At 44.6% G+C, this 25,546-nt stretch overlaps 1 protein-coding gene across 1 annotated transcript in view; it reads left to right on the top strand.

The window, feature by feature from the left end:
• The window catches only part of dnah12 (dynein, axonemal, heavy chain 12), a 349,430-nt gene that overhangs the window by 89,187 nt on the left and 234,697 nt on the right, over positions 1-25,546 (top strand). Inside the window, exons 14-18 of the mRNA XM_078543543.1 lie at positions 908-1,042; positions 6,872-7,065; positions 10,356-10,602; positions 23,325-23,510; positions 24,397-24,597. Coding sequence (XP_078399669.1) covers positions 908-1,042; positions 6,872-7,065; positions 10,356-10,602; positions 23,325-23,510; positions 24,397-24,597 — 963 coding nt within the window. The remainder of the gene's footprint in view (positions 1-907; positions 1,043-6,871; positions 7,066-10,355; positions 10,603-23,324; positions 23,511-24,396; positions 24,598-25,546) is intronic.

Raw genomic sequence — 25,546 nt, 5'->3', positions numbered from 1 at the left:
GCAGCATACTTTAGGAAGAATGTGATGGCATTAGAGAGAGTGCAAAAAAGTTTCACAGGAATGGTCCCATGGAAGAGGAACTTCAGTTACATCGATAGTTTGGAGAAGCTGGGGCTATCCTCCTTTGAACAGAGAAGGTTGAGAGGAGATTTGATTGAGATATTAAAAATCATGAGGGGTCTGGACAATGTTCCCATTGGTGGAAGGAACAAAACCCAGGACACCGATTTAAGGTGATTGGCAAAAGAAGCAACAGCGACTTCAGGAAAAATGTTTTATGCAGCGAATGCTTAGGATCTGGAATCCAATGTCTGAGAGTGTGGTTGAGGCACATTCAATTGTGGCTTTCAAAATAAAATTGGACCATTATCTGAAGAGGAAAAATTTGCAGCACTGTGGGGGAAAGCCAGGCACAAAACTTGGAAATATTGTGAGCTCTGAGGAAGATAGTGTTAAATTGGTTGATTACTCTTGCAAAGAGCTGGCACAGATACAACAAGCTGAAGCGCCTCCTTCTGTGCTGTAGCCATTCTGTCATTCCATGAAATTTCAAAACAAAATTTAAACTGTAAATACAGGACAATACTAGGGATGCCTAAAAGTCCCAGGTTGTCCTGAATGTAAATTAATAGGTTTAGACTTAACATCAGTGTGCATGACCTCAATATGATTGGCTTATGCAGTATTTGAATGAACTTGGAAAGCACTGATATTAAATGGAACCTTCATCTTTAATGGGTGGACAAAGTACAAATTCTAGATATTCAACAGAGCATGTAAAACATCTGGGTTTTAATTAACAAATGTAACAATTGGAGATTCTTTCCTGTATATTCAGTTTAATATACTTAAAATGTTTAAATTGTAAATCTTAAATATTTTTTCTTATATTTTTGTGATTATACAGCTGATTGAGAAAGCAAAGCTTAAAGGAGAGACTGAGCTATTGGCTAAGCGAGAGAAACTCATTGTGGAACTGGAGAAGCTATCCCGGCGCACAGAGGAATTTGGACAATGCTCTGAGCTTGACTTGATGCAACAGGTCAGAGAAGCATTGTTAACATTTTATTCACTGTTTGGTCTGACTATTCAAATCTTAGCTTGATCATTTTAATCAAACTAGTTTAATAGATATTAAAAGAAAACCTTGCTGAAGTTTCGGAATTTGAGCTCATTCCATTAAACTGGTATTCTTCTTGATCTGAAGATCAAAGAAATGTTTTTATTTGTTTATTCCTTGGATCCAAAGTATCGAACTTCATATGAGAGTCTAGATCAATGACCATCAACTCAGGAACTCCATTTTGGAATCCTGACCATATAGGTGCATCAAACGTGTGCAGTGGATAATGATTATGTTACAGGGTTCGTAATCCATAGGCCTGAAACAAGTTCAACTTCTATCACAGCACCTGGGGAATTTAAAATTAGTTAATAAAATACATCTGAAATAAAAAGCCAGTATCAGTAATGATGACCATGAAATGACCAGATACAGTAAAAACTCAACTGATTCAATAATGTCCTTTATTTTCCCTTCCTTAAAAAAGAAAGGCTTACATTTATGTCATGCTTTTCATGACCACTGGATGCCTCAAAGCCCTTTAACAGCCAATTAAGTACTTTATTAGTGTAGTCACTGTTGTAATGTAGATAACACAGCAGTTAATATGCACACAGCAATTTCCTGCAAACAGCAATGTGATGCTGATCACATAATCTGTTTTTTGTGGTGTTGATTGAGAGATACATATTGGCCAGGGCACAGGGGATAACTCCCTTGCTCCTCTTCAAAATAATGCAATGAGTTATTTTACATCCACTGAGCAGAAAGATGAGCCCTCGGTTTAATGTCTCATCCAAAAAACAGCACGTCCAGCAGTGCAACACTCTCAGTCCTTCACTACAGTGTCAGCCTTGATTTTTCTGCTCCAGGAGTGGTATTTGAATCCGGATCCTTGTGGAATCTTTAGGAAAAGGAATCTGCCATCTTTGCCCGTTCTGTGACAATATGTGACTCCAGATCTACAAGGGAAGGTCTTAAAGCATCCATATTCTTTTCAGATCAAAGGAAAGATTTGGGAATTAGAGATAATTAGTTTAAATCTCTATCCAGATCAACCCAGGTGTGCCACATTGCCATAAGGATAGATTGCATGGAGGTATTTTTTTCATTTTGGGTTTATCTGTGTGATTTCTCACAGAAACAGGCAGGTGAAGCCTGGAGGCAGATTTGAAAGGAGCAGAGAGAGAATCTGCCAGAAGCTGTAGACCAGTAGCAGAGGGCTTTCAGAAACCAAAGGTGTTTTCTGTTTTGGAGTCACTAAACAAGAAAGCAGTGAGGTCCATACCTAAATGGGTTGTCCACAATCATGTGGAGAGCCGTCTAGCCAGGTGCTAGTGGAAGGACCCCAAGAACTCTTATACTCAGAGAACAGCAGAAACGCTGAGGAGAATCAAAGTGAATTCCTGATACCTGTGGAACACCTTGGTTTGATCCCAGGAGAAGTGAAGGAGCCCTCAAGATCCTGTAAAACTTTGGGGAACTCTTAGGTGGAAATAAAATTAGAACAATGAGTGTGCTTTTGAGATTTTCGGGTGCAATGTATAGGTGTTAACGAAATATAGTATTAAGTTCATGTTACTTGGTATGTTCTACTGCGGGGTCGCTTTGCCGTGAACCAGTTGCATGCTTATCTGTTGGTGGGTGAGTTGCTAATACTATACTGCAGACTCAGAGACCAATATGCAATGAAGCACTTGCTATTTATTTACACAAACAACAGAGCACTAACGTGATGTGTGCTTCTCCAACCAGACCCTGCTCTAGACTAACATTAACATGGTAGGGTGCGCTACACAGCTATTGGGTCTTACAGTCACGTGGTCAATCTGCTTACATTCTCTTAAAGGTGTATTATACCTCAGATTACCACATCCCTCCCCCTTTACTTGGAAGTACATTTTACAATATATTAACTATATAAACAAACTATTAACAAATTCAGTCTCTGAAGGCTTTTTCAAATGTGTCGATTGTCGTAGTTCTACGACTTCAGATGGTTTATCTGAGGCCTCCCTCTCAGGAGTTATCTGTCTACTCAGCTCCCCAGTAGAAACCTTGTAAGTTTGCCTCTTCAACTCTCTTAGGCTCAATAGTTCCTACAGGTACTTCCAAAGCAAGAGAAGTTCCTTCTACCTGTGATGTAGACTCCAATGGGAATGTTTTCATCCTCTTTTGGGCCCAATCGCATCCACGCACTCCTGTTGCCACCCGCCCCCCCGAGTTCCAGAATACGAAGGGCATCTGTGAGGCAGGTTCTGAGAATCAGGATGTTGGGCAAGGCTAAAGTTAACACGAAATGATCAGCTTCCTGTTGTGTAAAAAAAAATTTCAGGGCCTTGTTGGTAATTTCGCTTTCTCTTCCCATGTGATTTCTTTTGATGGGTTTTCTCCTTGGCAGCGCTGACTTTAATCTCGGCTTCCTCTTCAACTTCTCTATTGGCCAGACTAGGCTCAGGTATGAGCTCAACTGGAGTGGACTTGAGTGGTTGAGTCTTCCAGCATTTCCTCATCTGTCAGCTCCTTTGAAAACTCAGGGGTCTCTATTTTTAAGCCTTCTTGGCTTCCATGTAGCTGGTTCTTCAGTTTTTCCATTTCTTTTTTATATTTGTTAGTTGTTTCTTGGAGAATTACGTATCGTTGTGCTTTCTCGGCTAATTGATTCTTCATCTCGGCCAGAGATATGCGGAATTCTTTCTGTTCCACCTCATACCTTTTTAGTGGTACAAATTGGGATCTGAGGGAATCTTGCAATATGCAAAAGTCCTTCAGCAGGTTTTCTTTTTCTTTTTGGAGGTTATTGACTTCAATTCTATTTCCAGAAGCATCAGCTCTATGAGTCCTTTTGTCGAGTCTTTCCATGCTCTCTTTTCCAAACAGCAACATTTTCTGCTTCTGATTGAGATCTCAATAATCTCTCAAGATTGATCTCTCTTAACCTGTTTCTTCCAAGGATACTCGGTCCTCTGCCTGCTATCACCATTATGGGCAGACTGGCTTCTATATGGTACTGGAACCGTGCATACACGTTTTACTTGTATGTCTTCAGCCAGTATTTATCTTTAATTTAGCACCAGAATTTTCCAGTTTTAATGGGCCACCCATTAAACGTGTGCTCCCCTATGACTCTCGTGGATGCGCCTGTATCCACCTCCATTCAAATGGGTTTTCTGTTGACTCCTACTGTAACGTAGATTGGCTCTGTTTTACCCATTCTTAAGTTGTGTAACGAGTAAATATCTAGCTCTGTTTCTTCTGGTTCCTCCATTATATAAATTTCATGACTTCTGCCTTTTTGTTTGAAATTTTGCCTCAATCTCTTTACAATGTTGCATAATGTGCCCATTGCGATGGCAGTAGATGCACTCGGTTCTTATAAATTGTCATTCGTTTGTAGGCTGTCTGGTTCCAATTCTGCTTTTATTAATGTGGTTTTTATCCATTAAACCATTGTTTTTTGCTGGTCTATTAATGGCGCCTGTTTCTCGCCTTTCCACGGAGCCCTGCGCTTCTGTGCCATTTCTAGCCGATGCCTCCCTCCTGACGTGAAAAACGGCATCATTTTGTGCTTCCTTGATTTCTCCTGAGTCCCTGACTGTGCTTTCCATTGCGAGTGCCAGCTCCAGTGCCTTGCTGAAATCGTTTGTTTCTGACAACAACCTTATTTGAATGGCCTCTTTGTTAATCCCACACACTAATCAGTCCCTTAACATGTCATTTATTGATGTCCCAAACTCACAGTGCTCTGTCAGTTGTTTTAAGGCTGCTACATAGCAAGCGACTGTCTCTCCAGGGACACAACACCTTGAATTGAATTTAAAACACTGCGTTATTACCGAGGGTTTTGGTTGAAAATAGCTTTTCACTTGATTCACCAACTCAGCAAAGCTCTTGGAATCTGGAGCGTTATGTGCCATTAGGCTACGAATTAGGCTGTATGTTTTACTGCCACATGTCGATTAGAGGATCACTCGCTTCTTCTCCTCCCCCAATATGTTGCTGACCAAAAAGAAAAATGCAAGGTGTTCAATATAATGTGACCAGTCATTGGTGGTCTGATCAAATGGTTCGATGCGGCCAAATTGTGGCTTACTGGTGGGAGATAAGTTCGACGACAATGATGAGGGCTGTACTTACAGTCGGCCTGCAAGACATGGCTGATTCACTTCAGTTAAGTTTTCACGGCTTTCCTTGGTATCACCAACTGGTTATGTTTTGCCTCGTCACCAGTTGTTAAATTCTACAGCAGGATCGCTTTGCTCGCGAACCAGTTGCCCGCTTATCTGTTGGTGGGTGAGTCGATAATAATATACCGCAGATGCAGAGGCCAAAATGAAATGAAGAACGTGCTACTTATTTACACACACAACAGAGCACTAACATGATGTGTGCTTCTCCAACCAGACTCTACTCTAGACCAACATTAACATGGCAGCCCACACTACACGGCTATTGGGTCTTATAGTCACGTGGTCAATCTGCTCACATACTCTTAAAGGTGTATTACACCTCAGATTACCACATACTTGTTTTGTTTAATTCTTGTACATTAAAAGTTTTTGTTTAAAATGTGAAACCTTGTGGCTTAATTCTTTCAGTTAATAACTGGGAGTTCGAATGTCTTTTTAAAAGTTATTGGACTCTACCGAGATCATAACTGTTTGAAAATATTAAAAATCATTCAAAAAATACTTACCTGTCATTAAGCTCGAAGACTAACCTCAAGCACATATCTTCAGCTTATGACAACAAAAGCAGGCATGGCATCATCGACAAATGCCATGCAGGAAGCCCTCACTATTTGTCCCGACGGTAGGCCCTACTATAGGAAGAAGAGGAAGTTTTTGCTGCAGACAAGTTAAGTACGTATTTTTACGGGCAGTCAGTTGATGAATGCCCAGCTTTGACACTGACAGGAATACCTGGGCCACTATTTCAGATTGAGCACAATGAGCTGAATTTTATGAGGGGGTTCAGGACTCTGACATTGGGTAATAAGTGGGTCCTGAGCCAGCACTTGCCAGCTCAACAATTTTACCATAGACGACTTGCTAATTGGCAGCCTGTGGGCCCACTGTCCAGTTAAGGACGGCGGATGGGTTGCTGATGCTGCTGGCTCTAAAGCCTCAGGAGTGCCACCAAGTGAAATGATTGCTGCTGAAGGGTGCAGGAGCCCTCTGACCTAAAGCAGGTAAGTGAAAATAAGAAATTACAGGACTGAGTGTCAGAGGAGATTCCCCTCTGAGGAGGCCGTTGGGGCCGGAACTGCTGCATTTCCTGCCTGCAGCCCCTTCTTTATCCCGTGGAGCCTTGCACCCCACCCACCCACCCACCCACCCACCCACCCACCCACCACCACCACCACCACCACCACCGACTGCAACATGGAGGCCACCTCCTTTTAGCTGGCGGGGTCCCCACCTGCTGCTGGCAGAATGCTGACAGCAACATAAAAAGGCCTCTAATTGGGCCTTTAATTGTGTAAATCACATGCCCACCTCCTTGGGGCTGGCAGCCTGTCTGCATCCAGTCCTGCTGCCTGGGAGCAGCCCAATCTGGCTCCCCCTGATTTTACTGACTGCTCCCCTCACCTCCCAACCCATTCTCTAGAGGGCCGGTATAATCCTAGCCTGTAATTCAGATTGGAAGTTATTCTTTTTTAGGACAGGTATTTGCATTTTCCCAGGAGAATAACATACCTTAAAGTTAAAATAATGCCCTGGACAATAACACATTTGAAATATAAAATTTAGGCTGTGTATTTTTATTCACAAATTATTAATAAAATATGATTCATTTTGTTTGCAGTATGTGAATGATGTGCGGACAGTACAGAAGAGGTTACAAGATGCAGAGGAGTTAATTGAATATATCAACAGCGAAGAAGCTCTCTTCAAATGGGACCTGACCACTTATCCACTGGCTGAAAATATCAAAGTTACCACTGATCCATACCAGAAGCTTTTTGCCCAGATTCTAAAATGGCAACGAAGTGAGAAGAAGTAAGTTGAGTGCAGAAAAAGATAAGACGACCCAGAGAGTAATCATTAAATATACAACAGAGAGACTGTGATAAATGAATTTCTCTGGGAGTCTGTTCTGCATCTGCTGTGTTTTCACACCTGTTAATAAATACTTGAAGTTCAGAGGATGGCTAAATTGATTGCGATCAATATAGTTAGAGATATTAGTGCAGTTTTGGTACTCTCAAGTCAGTTGTATCACAATCATCTGCAGAGTAAAGCTCCCTCTAAACTGCCCCAATAATGTGCCCTAACCCTCCACCACATACCAATGTGACTTTTACAATTTCTCACATCACTCATCCTGAGATTGCCAAATTGCTGCTAATTAATGTTGAAGTATGGACAAGTTTGCATTGTGAACCTATGTCCACTAACAGCTAAGTTAGGACCACCCAAATTCATTTCACATGGTGCCTTTCCAGCAAGCAGTCAGAACTACACCCTGCAGTTGAAGGACCAGTAATTATACTTAACCACTTGCAGAAGTGAAGATTGTGCTTCTTGCAAAGAATTGCTAAGAGCCCAAACTAGAGTTCATTGTAAACCAAAGAATTGTTTTAAGTTATTCTTGTTCAGGTAAAAAGAAAATATAAACAATATTCATGGGGCATAGTTAATTGTGTGAGACCAAAATGTTGGTATCCTTGTGTAACGGACAGGAAGGGGTTCACTTCAAACAGCATTGTTGTCCCCTTGCTACCTGTCTGAACAGAAGATGTTTTGAATTAGTGTTCGAATAAGTGGCGGTGTATTTTTCACAACCCCTCGATTTTTGTGTGATCCAATTTCACTAATAATCCACAGCAAACTCGAATTAGAATTAACTCAGAAGGTTAGTTTATTTTACACATTCAAAATCCGCAAAAGGAATGTCTACAAGGAACATCCCACTCCACATTCACATGGTAAAGAGGGTTGGGGAGTGGGGCGGTGGAATAGAGAAAAGAAGGTTTACAGCACAAGGACCACAGAAAAACTGAATATTAGTTCACATGAGTTCCAGAGTCCCAAAGTCAGAGTCCAATGAGGAATTCTTTCACCTAGGCATTTGGAGTTTGGCCGGCTGGAGACCAGTGTTGTAAGATTCGCTTTTCAGATGGTATTGATGTTGTAAAATGAAGTAGGCATGCAGAGATTGAGTTGGTTCTGTAGGCGATGGTATGAAATCTTCCAGTAGAATCAGGTTAGATGGGCTGGTTGTCCTGTCTGACAGAGCCGGCTTCTTTATGGCTTGCCAGATGGATGGTAAAACAGCAAACTGGGCGTGCAGCTCAGAAATGTAATATTAAACTGTTCAAAAGGCCAGAGTCTTGAGTCATGTGACTTTCCTGCTCCACATTGATTTCAAAAAGAGATGTTTATCCAACGTCTGGAATTGGCTTTGTTTTCAGGACTGATAATGTCTCAGCCATTATGGGTAGAAAGGGCTGCCATTTATGTTGTGGTTCTGGTGTTTGGGAAGCCATTGTCTCAGTAGACCCAGTGACTCCACTAGCAAGGTTGGCTTATCAAATGCAAATCGAAATTGGCCTGACCAGTCCCAGGTTGTCAGGCAAAAAGAGGTGTGACATTCTTGAAACTGAGAGGAGAATTCTTTTGTTCTGGAGACTGCTGGGGATTACTCCCAGACAGGATCAACCATCTTAATTGTCTTTGTTCAGCAGAAAAATCCAGTTTAAAAATAAGAAATAGCAATAAAGATTAAGGCCAGAATTTTATGTGCCGCAATTGGACGCTTGGCCAACCCAAACTAGCGTGAGAAAACATCGGGTGAGCGTCCCAATATCACAGCGACGTCGCACCATATCACAGCCGTCGGGCGCACACAGAAGTTGGAATCACACCCGCCAACAATCAATGTTCCAGTTAAGAGCCCAATCAACCAGGATTTTTAGTGGCCCATGCGCTTTTACGCTTATCGCACAGGCCAATCAGCATGGCAGCTTCAGGTCTCGATCCAGGGTGGGATAAAATGCCCAAAAGCTGTTTGAAGGTTGAGGAGTTATGAGCACTACTGTCAGTCATTTGTAGTTCCGTTAGAGATAGTTTGTGGCATTTTTGCATGCAAATATCCTTTGAAGAATACTGCAGTTCCCTGAGGCAGCTCCACAGCAGTTGTCAGCCTTCAGGGAGCTCATTGTAAACCGCCTGTCTGCACCCTCATTTGTCTTGGTGCTCACCTTCTTCCTGCCAGCCCCCGGCAGTGCTGAGCCTCTCAGCGTGCGTTTCACGCTGGCTGCCAGTTAATTGGCCAGCCAGCGTGAAATTTTGTGTCAGTTGCGATTACAGCCGAAAGTGCATATTGCGTCCGCTTCCAGGCCTGCCGATCGCACACGCATGACGAGCACAAAATTCAGGCCAAAGTTTTTAACTTTATACAATGTTGGGTTTCTTTTCCGTGTCGGCAGAACCCAACACTTGACACAATTGAATTTATTAAAGGTGAAGAATCTTTATTTTTAATCAAATTTAATTTGTATAACAGGTATAAGTAGACATCATTTATGACTTTGAGGTCCAGACTAGTGCAAAGTAATACGTCCAAGCTTTGTGTAGAGCTTTTCCATTGTTGGTACTCACTGAACAGAAGTATGTACGTAAAGGATGTTATCTACTGTCATTTGGTTGGATGAGGTTGCTGTGGAAAGATTATTTCTTTTGAATTGGAAGAAGATGCAGAATAATTTTAGGTGATACCACTGAGTTAGTTTTGGGATTGTGAAGGGAGAAGGATTGCCTTGTTGGTAACACAGTAACAGGGTTAGTTTAGTTGGGTGATCAGTCATTGTTGAAGATCTCCAGCTTGGAGAATATAGATTGGATACAAAATTTTTGACTGAATCTCATGGCTTATCTGTGGGGCTCTTGTGTTTGCAGCTATTATATAGCATTGTAGGAAAGGAGTCCATGCTTCAAGGAATCAGATCTGGTTTAGCATCTAATCTTATGTTTGACTATTTTTCATTGTTTTGAACCCAGCCTAACTAAAGGAAGTTAGATTTGTTTGGCATAGTACAACCAGATTGGGCAGAGGTCATTCTCCTGTCTCTGAAAAGGATATGTAGTAATTAGATTAATTACCAAGCCTTTAGGATGGCATGTTTTGCTTCCAAAAGAACAGGTAGTTATTGAAAAAAAGTCATCCTATGGCTTAGTAAAAAGCAATTTTTTTTTGTTGTTTTCATGTCTGGTATATGGAAGTATTTGTTTATCCTAACCTATGACATTTAACTGAGTTCCACTAATTTATATTTTGGTTTCTTAAGGTGGATGGATGGCTCCTTCCTTGATCTAAATGGAGAGAGCATGGAGGCAGAAGTAGATGAATTCTTTCGTGAGATTTACAAGATGCTAAAATTCTTCCGGCAGAAACAAAAGAAAGCAGAACTTGAAAAAAAAAAGTCAGCCCCTCGTCGACGACTTGTTACTGAGGAAGAGGTGGCAGAAGAAAAGAAAGAGAGTGCAAGCGTTACAATGTGTGATGTAGTAATGGCTCAAATCAAAGACTTCAAGGTAGAAAAAAGTAATAAATGTGTTAAACTAATAACGTTGTCAAATTGAGAGCATAGCTTTGATTTTTGTCTATTATCCTGCCCCAATTGGGTGGTATAGCAGCAGAAAAGGCATGAAAAGTGAGTGAAATGCTTAACTGTTGTATTGCCAGCTCAACTTTAATTTTCTTCCCCTGATCCAGCCAGGAGGGCTGCCTATCATCTCTTCCCTGACAGCCATCTGTCAATGAAGATAAGCTAGCTGCTGCATTTTCTTGCCTTCTGCTGCTGATCCCACCAACCCCAGGGACTGCAAGCAGACTGGTATTGATAAATTCTGTGTTAGCCCAGTCCAAAGCTTGTACAAGAAACTTAAGGCTGGTCTTTAGGGCTTTTATGATAACTGTAAATGGTTCCTTTCACTTCAGGAGCTGCAACAGACATTTCTGGCAAGAGAACTGTTTTGCATAGAAAATGGATTGGGGTTAGGGCGGGATCGGCGTATTTCATTGAAGTCTTGACCCAAATGTCCTGGAATGGGTTGAGGAAAATCTAAACCTATGTATCAGAACTGACATTCCATTTCCCTTAGAATTAACTCTATTTACTATTTCTCTGGAAAGCCTGTTTGTAAGCTATTAAAGGATGATATGACCTTGCAGTATATTGGAAATGCTTTTGAATTAAGAAAAAGGTTAACACAGGTACTCTAGGCTAGCAGACTCGTATTTTGCCTAAAGTAAAAAAAACTCTCTATTTGCAGGTGTCCTCTGCTACCCGTGTCCCAACTCACACCAAATTTCATTTACCCATCAGTCCATAAGACCTTAAGACCATAAGACATAGGAGCAGAAATTAGGCCATTCGGCCCATCGAGTCTGCTCCACCATTCAATCATGGCTGATAAGTTTCTCAACCCCATTCTCCCGCCTTCTCCCCGTAACCTTTGATCCCCTTACCAATCAAGAACCTATCTATCTTGGTCTTAAATACACTCAGTGACATGGCCTCCGCAGCCTTCTGTGGCAATGAATTCCATAGATTCACCACTCTCTGGCTAAAGAAGTTTCTCCTCATCTCTGTTCTAAAAGGTCTTCCCTTTACTCTGAGGCTGTGCCCTCGGGTCCTAGTCTCTCCTACTAATGGAAACACCTTCCCCACGTCCACTCTATCTAGGCCTCTCAGTATTCTGTAAGTTTCAATCAGATCCCCCCATATCCTTCTAAACTCCATCGAGTATAGACCCAAAGTCCTCAAACGTTCCTCATATGTTAAGCCTTTCATTCCTGGGATCATTCTCGTGAACCTCCTCTGGACCCTCTCCAGGGCCAGCACATCCTTCCTGAGATACGGGGCCCAAAATTGCTCACAATATTCTAAATGTGGTCTGACCAGAGCCTTATGAAGCCTCAGCAGCACATCCCTGCTTTTATATTCTAGCCTCTCAAAATAAATGCCAACATTGCATTTACCTTCCTAACTACCGACTCAACCTGCAAGTTAACCTTAAGAGAATCCTGGACTAGGACTCCCAAGTCCCTTTGCACTCCAGATTTCTGAATTCTCTCCCCATTTAGAAAATAGCCTATGCCTCTATTCTTCCTACCAAAGTGCATGACCTCACATTTCCCCACGTTGTATTCCATCTGCCACTTCTTTGCCCATTCTCCTAACCTGTCCAAATCCTTCTGCAGCCTCCCTGCCTCCTCAATACTACCTGTCCCTCCACCTATCTTTGTATCATCTGCAAACTTAGCCAGGATGCCCTCAGTTCCTTCATCTAGATCATTAATGTATAAAGTGAAAAGTTGTGGTCCCAACACTGACCCCTGCAGAACTCTACTAGTCACCGGCCGCCATCCTGAGAAGGACCCCCTTATACCCACTCTCTGCCTCCTGCCAGACAGCCAATCTTCTATCCATGCTAGTACCTTGCCTCTAACACCATGGGCTGTTACCTTACTGAGCAGCCTCCTGTGCGGCACCTTGACAAAGGCCTTCTGGAAGTCCAAGTAGATAACATCCATTGGCTTTCCTTTGTCTAACCTACTCAAAGAATTCTAACAGATTTGTCAGGCATGACCTCCCCTTGATGAAACTATGCTGACTTTGCCCGATTTTACCATGCACTTCCAAGTATTCTGAAATCTCATCCTTAATAATGGACTCTAAAATCTTACCAAGGACCGAGATCAGGCTAATCGGCCTGTAATTTCCCGTCTTTTGCCTCACTCCCTTCTTAAACAGGGGGGTTACATTAGCGATTTTCCAGTCCTCTGGGACCCTCCCTGACTCCAGTGATTCCTGAAAGATCACCACTAACGCCTCCACTATCTCTTCAGCTATCTCCTTCAGAACTCTGGGGTGTAATCCATCTGGTCCAGGTGATTTATCCACCTTCAGACCTTTAAGTTTTACTAGCACCTTCTCCTTGGTAATGGCCACCATACTCACCTCTGCCCCCCAACTCTCTTGAACTTTGGGGATGTCACTCGTGTCTTCCACTGTGAAGACTGACGCAAAGTACCTATTCAGTTCCTCCGCCATTTCTTTGTTCCGCACTACTAATTCTCCAGCCTCATTTTCCAACGGCCCAATGTCCACTTTTGCCTCTCTCTTACCCTTTATATATCTAAAAAAACTCTTGCAATCTTCTTTTATATTACTGGCTAGTTTACCCTCATATTTAATCTTCTCCCTCCTTATTTCGTTTTTAGTTGTCCTCTGTTGGCCTTTGTAGGCTTCCCAATCCCCTGGTTTCCCACTGCTCTTCGCCACATTGTATGCTTTCTCTTTAGCTTTTATGCTGTCCGCCATGGTTGCCTTGTCCTCCCTTTAGTATGCTGCTTCTTCCTAGGGATGAATTTTTGCTGTGTCTCCCAAATTACTCCCAGAAACTCCTGCCATTGCTGTTCCACTGTCTTTCCTGCTAGGCTCATCTCCCAGTCAATTCTGGCCAGCTCCTCCCTCATGCCTCTGTAGTTGCCTTTATTCAACTGTAATACCATTATATCTGATTCCAGCTTTTTCCTCTCAAATTGCAGGGTAAATTCTATCATATTATGGTCACTTCCTCCTAAGGGTTCCTTCACCTTAAGCTCCCTTATCAAATCTGCCTCATTACATATCACTAAATCTAGAATTGCCTATTCCCTAGTGGGCTCCATCACAAGCTGCTCCAAAAAGCCATCTCGTAGACATTCCACAAATTCCTTTTCTTGGGATCCACTACCAACCTGATTTTCCCAGTCTACCTGCATATTGAAATCCCCCATGATCACTGTAACCTTGCCTTTCTTACACGCCTTTGCTATCTCCTGGTGTATCTTGTGCCCCACATCCTGATTACTGTTCGGAGGCCTGTACATAACTCCCATTATGGTTTTTTTACCTTTGCGGTTCCTCAACTCTACCCACACAGATTCTACATCATCTGACCCTACATCATTTCTTGCTATCGATTTAATTTCATTTCTTACTAACAAAGCAACCCCACCCCCTCTGCCAACCTGCCTATCTTTTCGATAGGATGTATATCCTTGGATATTTAGCTCCCAGTTCTGATCCCCTTGCAGCCATGTCTCCGTGATGCCCACCACATCATACCTGCCAATTTCAATCTGCGCCACAAGCTCATTTACCTTATTTCATATACTGCGTGCGTTCAGATACAACACCTTCAGTCCTGTATTTCCCGTCCCCTTTCTCATTGTCGTCCCTTTATCTGATGTGCTTGAAGTTAGATTCCTAGCCCTTTCCAAACACTCTGTCCTATTTTGTGTTCTGGAGACTTTAATAGCCTCTCCTGGACTCTCCTTTCTTTTCAGTTTGTTCATAAATTTCCATGAAGTTGAATCCACCCCCCTACACACTAACCTGCTGCTTTGTTTCCCATTAGTCATATTTTTTGGAGCTTTACCCTTCCCTTCCCCCCCACTTTCTAGTTTAAAGTCCTGTTGACCATCCTATTTACCCTTTTCGCTAGAACACTGGTCCCAGATCGGTTCAGGTGGAGACTGTCCCAACGGTACAGATCCCTCCTGTTCCAATACTGATGCCAGTGCCCCACGAAATGGAACCCCTCTTTCCCGCACCACTCCTTTAGCCACATGTTTACTTCCCTTATTCTCGCGTCCCTATGCCAATTTGCACGTGGCTTGGGTAGTAATCCAGAGATTATAACTCTTGAGGACCTGTTCTTTAATTTAGTTCCCAGTTCCAAATAATCCCCAAATCCTCTTTCCTAGTCTTACCTATGTTATTTGTCCCGACGTGGACCACAACAACTGGATCTTCCCCCTCCCTCTCCAATATCCTTTCAAGCAGGTCAGAGATGTCCCTCACCCTGGCACTGGGCAGGCAACATACCATGCGGGACTCTCGATCCTGCTTACAAAGGAAGCTATCAATTCCCCTAATTATAGAATCCCCTACAACTACCACTTGTCTTTTTGCTCCCCCCCCCTTGAATGGCCTCCTGTACCACAGTGCCGTGGTCAGCTGGCTCATCCTCCCTACAGCCCTCTTCCTCATCCACACAGGGAGCAAGTACCTCGTACCTGTTGGACAAGGTCAAGCGCTGAGGCTCCTCTGTTCCTGAACGCAGGATCCCTCTAACTGCCTCACTTGCAGTCACACCCTGCTGACCCTGACCACTGACCAGACGAGGTACTTAATCTACCGGGTGTGACCGCCTCCTGATACAAAGCGTCCAGGTAACTCTCCCCCTCCCGGATGTGCCGCAGCGTACAGAGCTCGGACTCCAGCTCATCAATTCTGAGCCGGAGTTCCTCCAGCAACCAAGACTTGCTGCAGATGTGGTCACTGTGGCTCGCAATGGGATCTGCCAGCTCCCACATCATACAGCTACAGCACATCACCTGCCCAGCCATCTCGACTTAGATAATTAATTTATTAATTAGCTTTGCAGTGTTTTTCTTTCAAATTTTTTGCAGATTTCCTACCAACCAATCAGGTCACAGCTTTCCTGTGACGTCACTTTTTCAGTTTTGGCTTCAGTTACTCTGTGCCCCGAGGTCACTGCTCCGGTGCTCCTCCCTCTGAGTCTGCTCCCTAGAGACAAGGCCACGAATCCCCGAGGTAAGCTAGATTTATACTCACTGCTCCGGTGCACCTCCCTCCGAGTCTGCTCCCAGGATTTACTCACCAATCAGCTGCTTTTTCTTTAAAATCCACTTTCAGAAGAGTGTCCCTCGCAGGTCCGGCGCACTCCTGAAGGCACTGCCTCTTCCTCTCTTTTTTTTTAAGTTTGAGGTGGAGGGAGGGATGGAAACACTACAGCAATGTAATGTTTGGGGCTATTCCGTTCTTTGACAGTGGGTCCTCCTCGATTCCCTCCTGAGTCGTGGTGACTGCGATGACTTCTCCCAGAATGCTTCAGTCACTTCTCACCCGCACCCTCTGTTGGATGCCCTTCCTCCTGTTGAGTGCAAGAGTCATTCTCCTCGATTCCCTCCTGAGTTGTGGTGACTGCGATGACTTCTCCCAGAATGCTTCAGTCACTTCAGTCCTGTACTTGCTAATCTGCACTGGCTTCTGGCTAAACAACACCTTGATTTCAAAATTCTTATCCTTCTTTTCAAATCTCTCCGTGATCTTGCCTTCCTTATCTCTGTAATCGCCTCCAGCCCTACAACCCTCTGAGATATCTGAGCTCCTCTAATTTAAAGGTGCTATATAAATACAAGCTGTTGTTGTATGTCTGACCTTTAAAGCCTGAAATTTCTATGGAGGTTCTTCTGACCCACTGCTGTATCTTCGGCTGAATTGCTGGAGAGCTGGCATTAATGGATAAAAATGGTCACTTAACACTTTGGCCAAAATTTTCCATCCCCGTTGACGTCGGGCATCCTGGCATGCATGAGTGGACAATATGGCAAGAAGGCCAAAATTTTATGCAGTTGTGAAACCAGTTTGTGATCATCCGCTCCACCCGTCAATGACAGGCTGTGTTTCCCGCTGCTGGACGTTGGGAACGTCCTTTTAACATATTTGCATCTAATTATAAGCCCTGGTCACCAGAATCATCCCCTCCATGCCGGATTATCCAGCACCATGCCAACGTGTTTCACAACAGCATTTAAAAGGTGTGCAAGCTGAACTTTGACGGGAACTCAGAAATGAGTGCGCGCTTGTGAGGGTTGCTTATTTGACTTCAATGAAGAGGCGCCACACATACGGGTGAGGGCACAGGCAAGTCGCATTTTCCCGGCGGGCTGACAGTGCAGTGCTGGGGCGATTGGGGCGAGTTGGGGGGAAAAGACAGCATGGTTTGATAGTAGTGCACAAGCACATGCGGGTGGGTGTGGAGGGAAGCGGCTTCACATTAAGGAAACCTTGTATAAAGTGAGCATTCTTCCGCAGCTGAGACAGTTCAAGTGCATCTACATTGACATGCTTGGAGTCAGGCCTCTAGCTTATCTGCCCACTCAAGCAATGCAGAGGCATGGAAGCGCCACCAAATGCTCCTTAAATTTTCACCCCTTGTGCACAGACTGCAAATCAATGAGCGTTTTAGGGAGCTGCAGAACAATTGGACGACTAAGCAAGTTGTACAATCTCCTTGCGAAAGCTGGCCATGGAGCAGTCACTGATGGAGGCGCTCACAGCCCTTTGCAATGTCTTCATTAAGTTTTGGACCAGTCTCCCCCATGGTTCAGGCTAACAGTGCGGCCTTGCAGTGCAAGTTAGGAAAAAACCTGCACCTGAGCTGAGAGCACAGCATGTGCAGTCCAGTGGGCGAAGCTGCTGCCAATTGGTCAGATGGAGTGGGACGGGGGTGAGTGGGGTTTTGGGTAGCCATGAGGCGCACTAAACTCTGGCCATCCCAGTGGTGGCCAGCACTATCCAGCATGCATTAAGATGGAGCCGGAGCTGCACATGTAATCATGAGAGGTCCCGAGGAGACCAATGCTAACCCATGCGTCTCTCTCTTTCATCCTGCAGGAGGAGTACATCAGGAGCGTGAAGCCTGGTAACCAACTGTATGCCTCATGGCTTACAGGGAGCGTAGACAAAGGAGATGGAGGTGCCTGGCTGGGCAAAGGTTGGAGCACAACCCTCAAGAAGAAGGGTCGGATGGGGCTCCTGCGTATGCCAGAGCCACAGTGAGCGGTCGCGAGTCGGCACCTAGCTAGACCCAGGGCCTATAGATGGCATCTGTCATTCCTGCAGATGACTGAGAGTCAATGTCACTGAAGACTGTGCATATCTAAGGAACTGGTTGGTCACATCCTCCACCTGCTGCAGGATTTGGTGCCACAGGTACATGGAGGGCATCCACTGCCAGTGGCCGTGAATATGACCGTGGTACTCAATTTTTACGCCAGTGGCTCCTTTCAGTGCTCCACAGGTGACCTGTGTGGGATTTTGCATGCCTCCACGCACAAGTGCATCCAGGAGGTCACGGACGCCATATTTGCAAAGGTACACAACATTGTGCATTTCGCCCTGGATCAGGAAAGCCAGGAAGCAAGAGCGCTGGGATTTGCCCAGATCTCTGATTTTCCACAGGTACAGAGTGCCATAGACTGCACTCACGTGGCGCTTAGATCTCTGTGGCAACAAGTGGTCAACTACGTCAACCGCAAGGGCTCCCACTCACTGAATGTTCAGCTGGTGTGCGACTGCCACAAACGCATCCTACAGGTCTGTACACGATTCCCAAACTCTCAGTATGTCTCAGATCCCTGACATCTTCCAGGGTCCACAAAGGCTGCAAGGTTGGCTTCTTGGGGACATGGGCTACCCACAGAGGACATGGCTGATGATGCCCATGTGGCGGCCTCCAAGTGCAGCAGAGAGAAGGTACAAAGAGGCTCATGCTGCAACTCGCATTTTGGTGGAGTAAACCATTGGGATGTTGAAAATGAGGTTCTGGTTCCTGGACCGGTCTGGTGGAGCCCTGCAAAACAGTCCACAGAGGGTGTCACACATCGTTGTCATCTGCTGTGCCCTTCACAACCTGGTGCTTTAATGGGGGGAGAAGCTGGCTGAGAAGGAGATGGAGGAGCTGCAAGTATCTTTTAATGAGGAGGATGTCGACAGGGATGAGGGTGAGGAGGCCCTCGAAGCCGAGAATGACGGCAATGAGGCCTTCGCGTTGTCCAGACGAGACAGACAGGTTTGGGAGGCCTCATAGTCGCTAGATTCGTGGAGGATGATGATGACATGCAGTGAAGAGGCTCCATAGATCCTCACATTGCATCTATGGACGTTTCACTCCTGCCTGGCTGATGTCAGCGCACATACCCTCTGATAAGGCTCCTGTCATGGAGATGCAGCGGATGCCCATAATCCCTACATTTCAGGAGGATGATGACAACATGCTGTGGGGACACTCCATAGATCCTCACATAGCTTATGTGAATGTCTGACTCCTGTCTTGGCTGATGGCAGATCGCTAGTGCTCTGTGAACAAGGTCATATCACGGAGACAGGAAACTTTAACTTCTCCTGATCCTATGGCATCCTTCGTGAGCTGAACCCTTCAGGACCACACTGTCACCGAACACAGATGCTAATGAGATGTGGGCCAGCCACAGCTCAAAGGTGCTGAGAACACACAGGGAAAATTATGGAACTCTGTGCTGCCGGATCAGGACATTCTGGCAGCAGTGATAAGCCTGATTGAGGTGCAGACATGACTGATGTGTCCAGTGACTGTGAAGGCACACCATCAGAGCACAGGGAGGAGGCCCTGGACTAAGATACCTGCCTCTATCTTGTGCAGGAACCAAGCTTTCACTTAAGATTGACACAAACACTGCTGATCATAACAAGGAACCATAGTCAAGGAGACATTCTTGGGAGTTTATTTACAATAATGAACATTATGTACAAGTGATTAACACCCATGCCCAAATACATCTTCTTAACTTTCCCAACCACTATGTCTTGGTGCTCCCTGGACATCCTCAGTGGAGATGGAGGCAGTCTGCTGACTGCTACACCTTGTCTGTGATGACCTTGGCAGGCGTCCTCTGGAGGACCAAGACCTGGAGGGCCACGGCCTGCTCTTGGGGTCCTGTTGTGTGGCAGTGGCACCCTCCATGGCCTGTGGAGCTGGAACTGCTGAAGTCACAGGAAGAGGGGATTCAGATGGGTCGGACACTCCCAGAGTCACCTGGATGGATTGCCCCGGGGTGGATTGCCCCAGGGTGTGCACCCGCTGATTCTCCTCCCTATGGGTGCCTGAGAGTCCCTGGCTGACTCCTTGAAGAAAAAGGGAAGCTGGAGTGAGATCGAGCTGCTTCACACCCCTCTCGCGTACACACTGTTGAAAACCAACTATGGCGTCAGTGATGGAGTTCAGCCTGTGCAGCAGTGCAGGACCGATGTCCTGGACCAAGGTCTCTATGGCGGCCTACCAGTGTTGACCTTGGTGCATTGTCATGCCGGCGCTATCACCTCAGACTGAATGTGGAAGGACTCCTCCATCATGCCTTGCAATCTGAGGAGTGCAACGGACATCCCTTCCTGATGTTCCCAAGCTTGCCTTTGCAGCTGCAGCAACTGAGAGATGACTGAGTCTAGAGGCTCGTCATCTGACTCAGACTCAACAGATTTTTGGCCTCCAGCAGTCCTCTGAGTTCCAGAAACCTGGGAAGTACTTGTCGCCGCTTGTTGTGGATCAGACAGTGCGCTGTGCTCACTAGATTTGATCCAAGGCTACTCTAGAGCTTGCTCCCACCAAGGTGTGTGTCTCTGCACTGGTGGGAGTGTGGGTGAGTGCTGGAGATAGGCCTACAATGAGGGTGTCATCAGATTCTTCTTCCGAGGTGTCTTCAAGGCTTGAGTGGAGGACCTGGGTCATGGACCCCTTCGCTGCTTCCCAGATGTGCCTGCAAAAGTGAGGAGAGATAATTAGTGCATGACAGAGGACTGGGGAACAAGGGAACTGATTCACAGCATGGTTGTTTGATGGATGTTGCATTGCTGGATCCTCACTTGGTTGAGCACCGCCGACCTCACCGTCACCACAGGAACAGTCCAGATCGTTACCGGCCAGCTGGATGACTCTATTTTCAAAGTCTATTAGGACCTTAATGTTAGGCATTCCTTCACCAGTCTGAGACCCCTCCCTTTTGTTATGTGCCAGCTTGTCCTGCATGAATACAGATGGAGAGAGTGTTAGCAGGATGCCTAACATGCCAGATGATAAGGATGCCTGACATGTGTGGGTGGTGAGTGGTGCCATGGACAGGATGAGGACACGATCTGCAGGGCAGCTGAAGGTGTGTTTGAGAGAGTGAATGGTGATGTCCTTTGAACTGGCAGTGAGTGAGATCCATGTGGATGTGTAATGAAATTGTGAGTGTGAGTTGAGAGTGATGAGAAGAGTGACTTACCCTGGTGGAACAGAGGAGACCATTCATCCTCTTTTGGCATTAGTTGGCTGTCCTCTTTTGCAGGGCATTGGCGCTGACCACTGCTGCAATGACCTCCCATGCTGGATTTGTCATCTTGCTTGTTGGTCTTCGCCCAGACTGGCGTAGAGGACATTGCAGTGAGCCTCCACTGTGTCCAGTAGGCGCTTGAGGGAGGGAGGATAAACCTGGGAGCAGCATGTTTCCTAGCCTTGGCAGCCGTCAGTTCCCAGCAGCTTCCTACCCCTTGGAGAGTGCTAGATCTGTGCAGGGCCGGCCTTTAAATATGGCGCTCAGATTACTGAAGGCCTGAGGTGACAGTAGGGCAGGCAAATCAGAGGCCGCCCCGCCAGCAATCTGGCATGTTTCCCGGGAATGTATTATTAACGAAGCTGAGAATGGGACGATACAGTGCGAAAAGCTGCTATTGTGGCTGGCGGGTAAAATGTCCTTTTCCCCACCTGCTACCTCATTTAGTGCAAATCTGGGACAATAACATCCTTTTTCTCCTGCGTTTCTGCTAAAGATACTGTGGAAGTTTAGAGAAATCCCATGAAAAGTCTCTCCTGATATGTTTGATGAATTGAATGTAGGCAGCAAAGCAGTTGAACTGTTTTTGGAGATGTATTCAATGAATTATATTTGTTTTAAAATAAGATGAAATTAATGCTTTGATAATATGAGCATTGAAACCAATCAATCATAGCAACCACATGGTCAAAACTAATTATGGAAATCTGCTTCCAATACTTTTATTCAAGTTTGCCCAATGTCCTGGAGAAAGCATTGCCCAGTATAATGCAAAGCTACACAAAGCAGAAGATTTTCTGGGTCCTGGTCTGTGCTGAAATCAATTGGTTTTGGTTAAGAAAAAAGTTGAGTTGTTACAACTGACGTTAGAATGAAAGAAGAAAAGAATAAACAGCCAGACTTCCTGGGCAGAATTTAACGTAGGCGACGTGAGTCTCACCTGCTGGCTGGAGAGCCAACGAGAGCCCTTCATTTCTGCTTTTCGAGAAGGCCCGCCACATTAATTGCCAATCAGACACTTAACTTGGCAGCAGCAGTCCTTCCCCAGGACCAAGAACCCAGGGACAGAAGTCCAGCCTGCTGAGGACTACCAGCTAATCAGGGGCTGCCTACTCTTAATTGCTCGGCAGCACCACGGGGGAGGTGGTGGCTGCTGTCAGTAATGCACCCATCTGAGGCCCAGGATTGCTGAGGGACCCAGGCCGCAGGTGAGTGGTGGCAGAAGGGGGATCGCAGGGTGAAAGTAACGGGGGCAATGGGTTGGCAGTGAGGGCAGGGGATGGTTCTCAGTGGGCTCTCCCTTCCTAATGCCAGGTCCCTTGATCAGGCACTGAATGCCTTTGAACCTGAGAGCCCCCACCCCCGCCACCTCCTGGAACCCATAAACAACCCTGACAGGGTTTGCTTTTCAGGCTTCCTGCATGGCAAGCCCCATGCCTGCTGCTGGGTGAATACCAGTGGCGGTGAGATGAGACCTTTAAGTGGGCATTAATCGCTTACTTACTTAGGACAGAGGCAGGAATGTGGTGGGGTCCACATCCGCCACCAAACTCACCACTAGGCAGGGCATTAAAATCCGCCCCCCTTCCTGATTTCTAGCCAGTGACTGCTGCTGAAAACTGGACTTTCATTGAGAATAGGATTGAGCATGACAATGATGATTTCTATGTCAAATAACCCACTGATACTTGATGTCTTGGCACATTGCATCCATGCATAAAAGACAATGAGGTGCTGAAGCTTTGCTAGTGCCTTTTGAACCATATACTGTCAAGTCTCCTCTCCTGAAAGAGGGGAGGGGAGGGGAGAATAATTGAAGAGGTGGGGAGAGATTCTATCTTCTAAACTTTTTCTAAATAGTTTAAGTTTTGACATCATATATTACATTTTAATGTAGAGATGTAACTACACCAGGAAAGGCTAGTTTTAAGTTAATGATACTGAGTTAGATTAAAACCCCATTAATGTGACAATTATTTTCTCTGTTCCACTAATCTAAGACAACATCAAATACTGTTGAAGAGTCATACGGACTCGAAACATTAACTGTACTCCTCTCCACAGATGCTGTCAGACCTGCTGAGTTTTTCCAGGTATTTTTATTTTTGTTTTTGTTTTGGATTTTCAGCATCTGCAGTTTTTTGCTTTTATAAATACTACTGTTGGGTAAAGCTGTGAAATTATGCTACTCTTTTTAAATTCAAATTTGTGTGTCCAAGAGTATAAAAACAAAAAATTATTAAAACAATGATAACTCACTCATGCCTGCAATTTTTTTTAATCTACTAAAAATATTTTGTTTTGATTTGTTTGTTTTACTGTCTAGGAAGTTGTCCCCCTTGTGTCTATACTGTGTAATGCTGGTATGAGACCTCGGCACTGGGCACTGATGTCTGGAATTATGGGCTATGATTTGACCCCAGATTCAGGAACAACTCTGAGAAAGATGTTAAAATTGAATCTCACTCCATATTTGGAAAAATTTGAAGAAATTAGTGCTGCCGCCACCAAGGTAAATATGGACCTATATAAGGATAATAACTTATAGCACATAATGTTGGAAGCAGAAATGCTGCTGTTGGCTGTAAGCACTTTCAAACATCCTAATGTCATGAAAGGTGATAAGTATAAAAGGTGTCCAATTCTGGGCACCACACTTCAGGGAGGATGTCAAAGCCTTAGAGACGATTCATAAATGATTTACCAAAATTATACCAGGAGTAAAGGACTGCGGTTAATTGTACAGTGCAAAGTAGCTCTGATTGTTCTCCTTAGAATAGAGAAGATTCAGGGGAGATTTAATTCAGGTATTTAAAATTATGAAGGGTTTTGATCGGGTAAATGAGGTGAAACTGTTTCCACTGGCAGGAGAGTCAGTAGAGAACCAGAACCACAGGACTCCAATTTAAGCTAAATGGCAAAAGAACCAGAGGAGAATTATTTTTACACAAGTTTTTGTGATCTAAAATGCATTACATTTCTGAAGCTTGCTGGAAACAGATTCAATAGTGACTTTCAGAAGGGAATTGGATATGTACTTGAAAAGGAAACTTTGTCAGGGCTATGAGAGAAGAACGGGGAAGCACGACTAATTGAGTAGGATTTTCAAAGAACTGGTGCAGGCTTAATGGCCTCTTTTTGTGTTGTATGATTCTATTCCATGTACATTCATTCTTACTCTTCTTACTTTCTTTTTGAAAATTTTTTTTTTAATTCATCCTTTATAAGAATTATATTTGTAATATTGTTCCCCGCAAAGTACGAATAACCCAAAAACAATTAAGCATTTAAAAAGTATGCTAATAAAATATTATTTAATTGCTTTTAAATAAAATATATTGAAACAGAAAATAATTTCTTAACAAAATAAGATGTTATTCAGTGAGATTTTTCTTTAGGAATTCTCATTGGAAAAAGCAATGCATATCATGGAGGAAGCCTGGGAGACTATTATCTTTAGTACAAGCTTATATCGAGACACTGGGGTCTCTATTTTGTCAGCTGTGGATGAGATTCAGGCTATCCTTGATGATCAAATTATCAAGACACAGACGATGAGAGGGTCACCATTCTGTAAACCCTTTGAACAGAAAATCAAGGTGAGTACTCTTGATAACAGAATATAAATACAAATCAAAGTTAATGGGCAGGATTTACATCACAATTAAAAATGAGAAACTAGCAAAAAACTGAGCAGATAATCTTTATTTTCTTTAAGTCTGCCATTCTTGTCATTAGCAAAAATGAGAGCGTTCAGAATTGAAGGCAATCTTGTGGCATTAATTGGGAGATGGGAGGCAGAGAATAGGGATAAAGGGCTGTGGCTCAGTTCATAGCACCCTCGCCTTTGAATCAGAGGGTTGTGCGTCCATGTCCCACTCCTGGAAACCAAGAACTGTGAATGTACTCGAAAGAGTTGCAATCTGTGACTGTTGATAACTCGAAAGAATTTTTAAAGGGCAGGTTCATTAATTGGCAGATTAGTCAAGTAGTGTTCAGCAGGGACCTCTACTGGCCTTTCAGCTTTTCACCATATATGCCAGTGACTTGGATGAAGGATGGAGGATTGTGAGTTTGCAGATGACACAAAGTTAGGAGGCACTAAAAGTTGTAGAGATGAGGGCAAGAAGTTATGAAGGAACATTGACAACTTAAATGATAAAACTGCTAGATGGAATTCAATATAGGGAAGTGTAACATCATCCACTTTGGATCTGAGGAAGACAAATTTGAATGTTTTCTTAACAGTGGAAGACTAGGACTTATGTGTAAGCATTGAAATTTAGGGGCAGAATTTTCTCCCTGTCGTGGGGGGAAAGTTCAGGAGCGGGTGCATGCAGGCGCGTCTTCGATCCGCGCCGCCATTTTACGTGGGTGGGCCAATTAAGGCCCGCCCAGCGTGATGCCTGCCAGGAAGCACTATGCGCTCCCTGTGCGGGTGGGCGGGGGGGGGGGATTCCCTCAGCTGAGAGTGTGCTCTTTTGCACATGCGCGCAAAAGAATGCACTCATCTCCCTGAGGTTAAGTGCTGCCTCAGGGAGATCAGTG

Source organism: Cetorhinus maximus, chromosome 6 (genome assembly GCF_964194155.1).
Source record: "Cetorhinus maximus chromosome 6, sCetMax3.hap1.1, whole genome shotgun sequence".
Taxonomy (NCBI): domain Eukaryota; kingdom Metazoa; phylum Chordata; class Chondrichthyes; order Lamniformes; family Cetorhinidae; genus Cetorhinus; species Cetorhinus maximus.
This window is presented reverse-complemented; position numbering and strand designations above follow the sequence as displayed.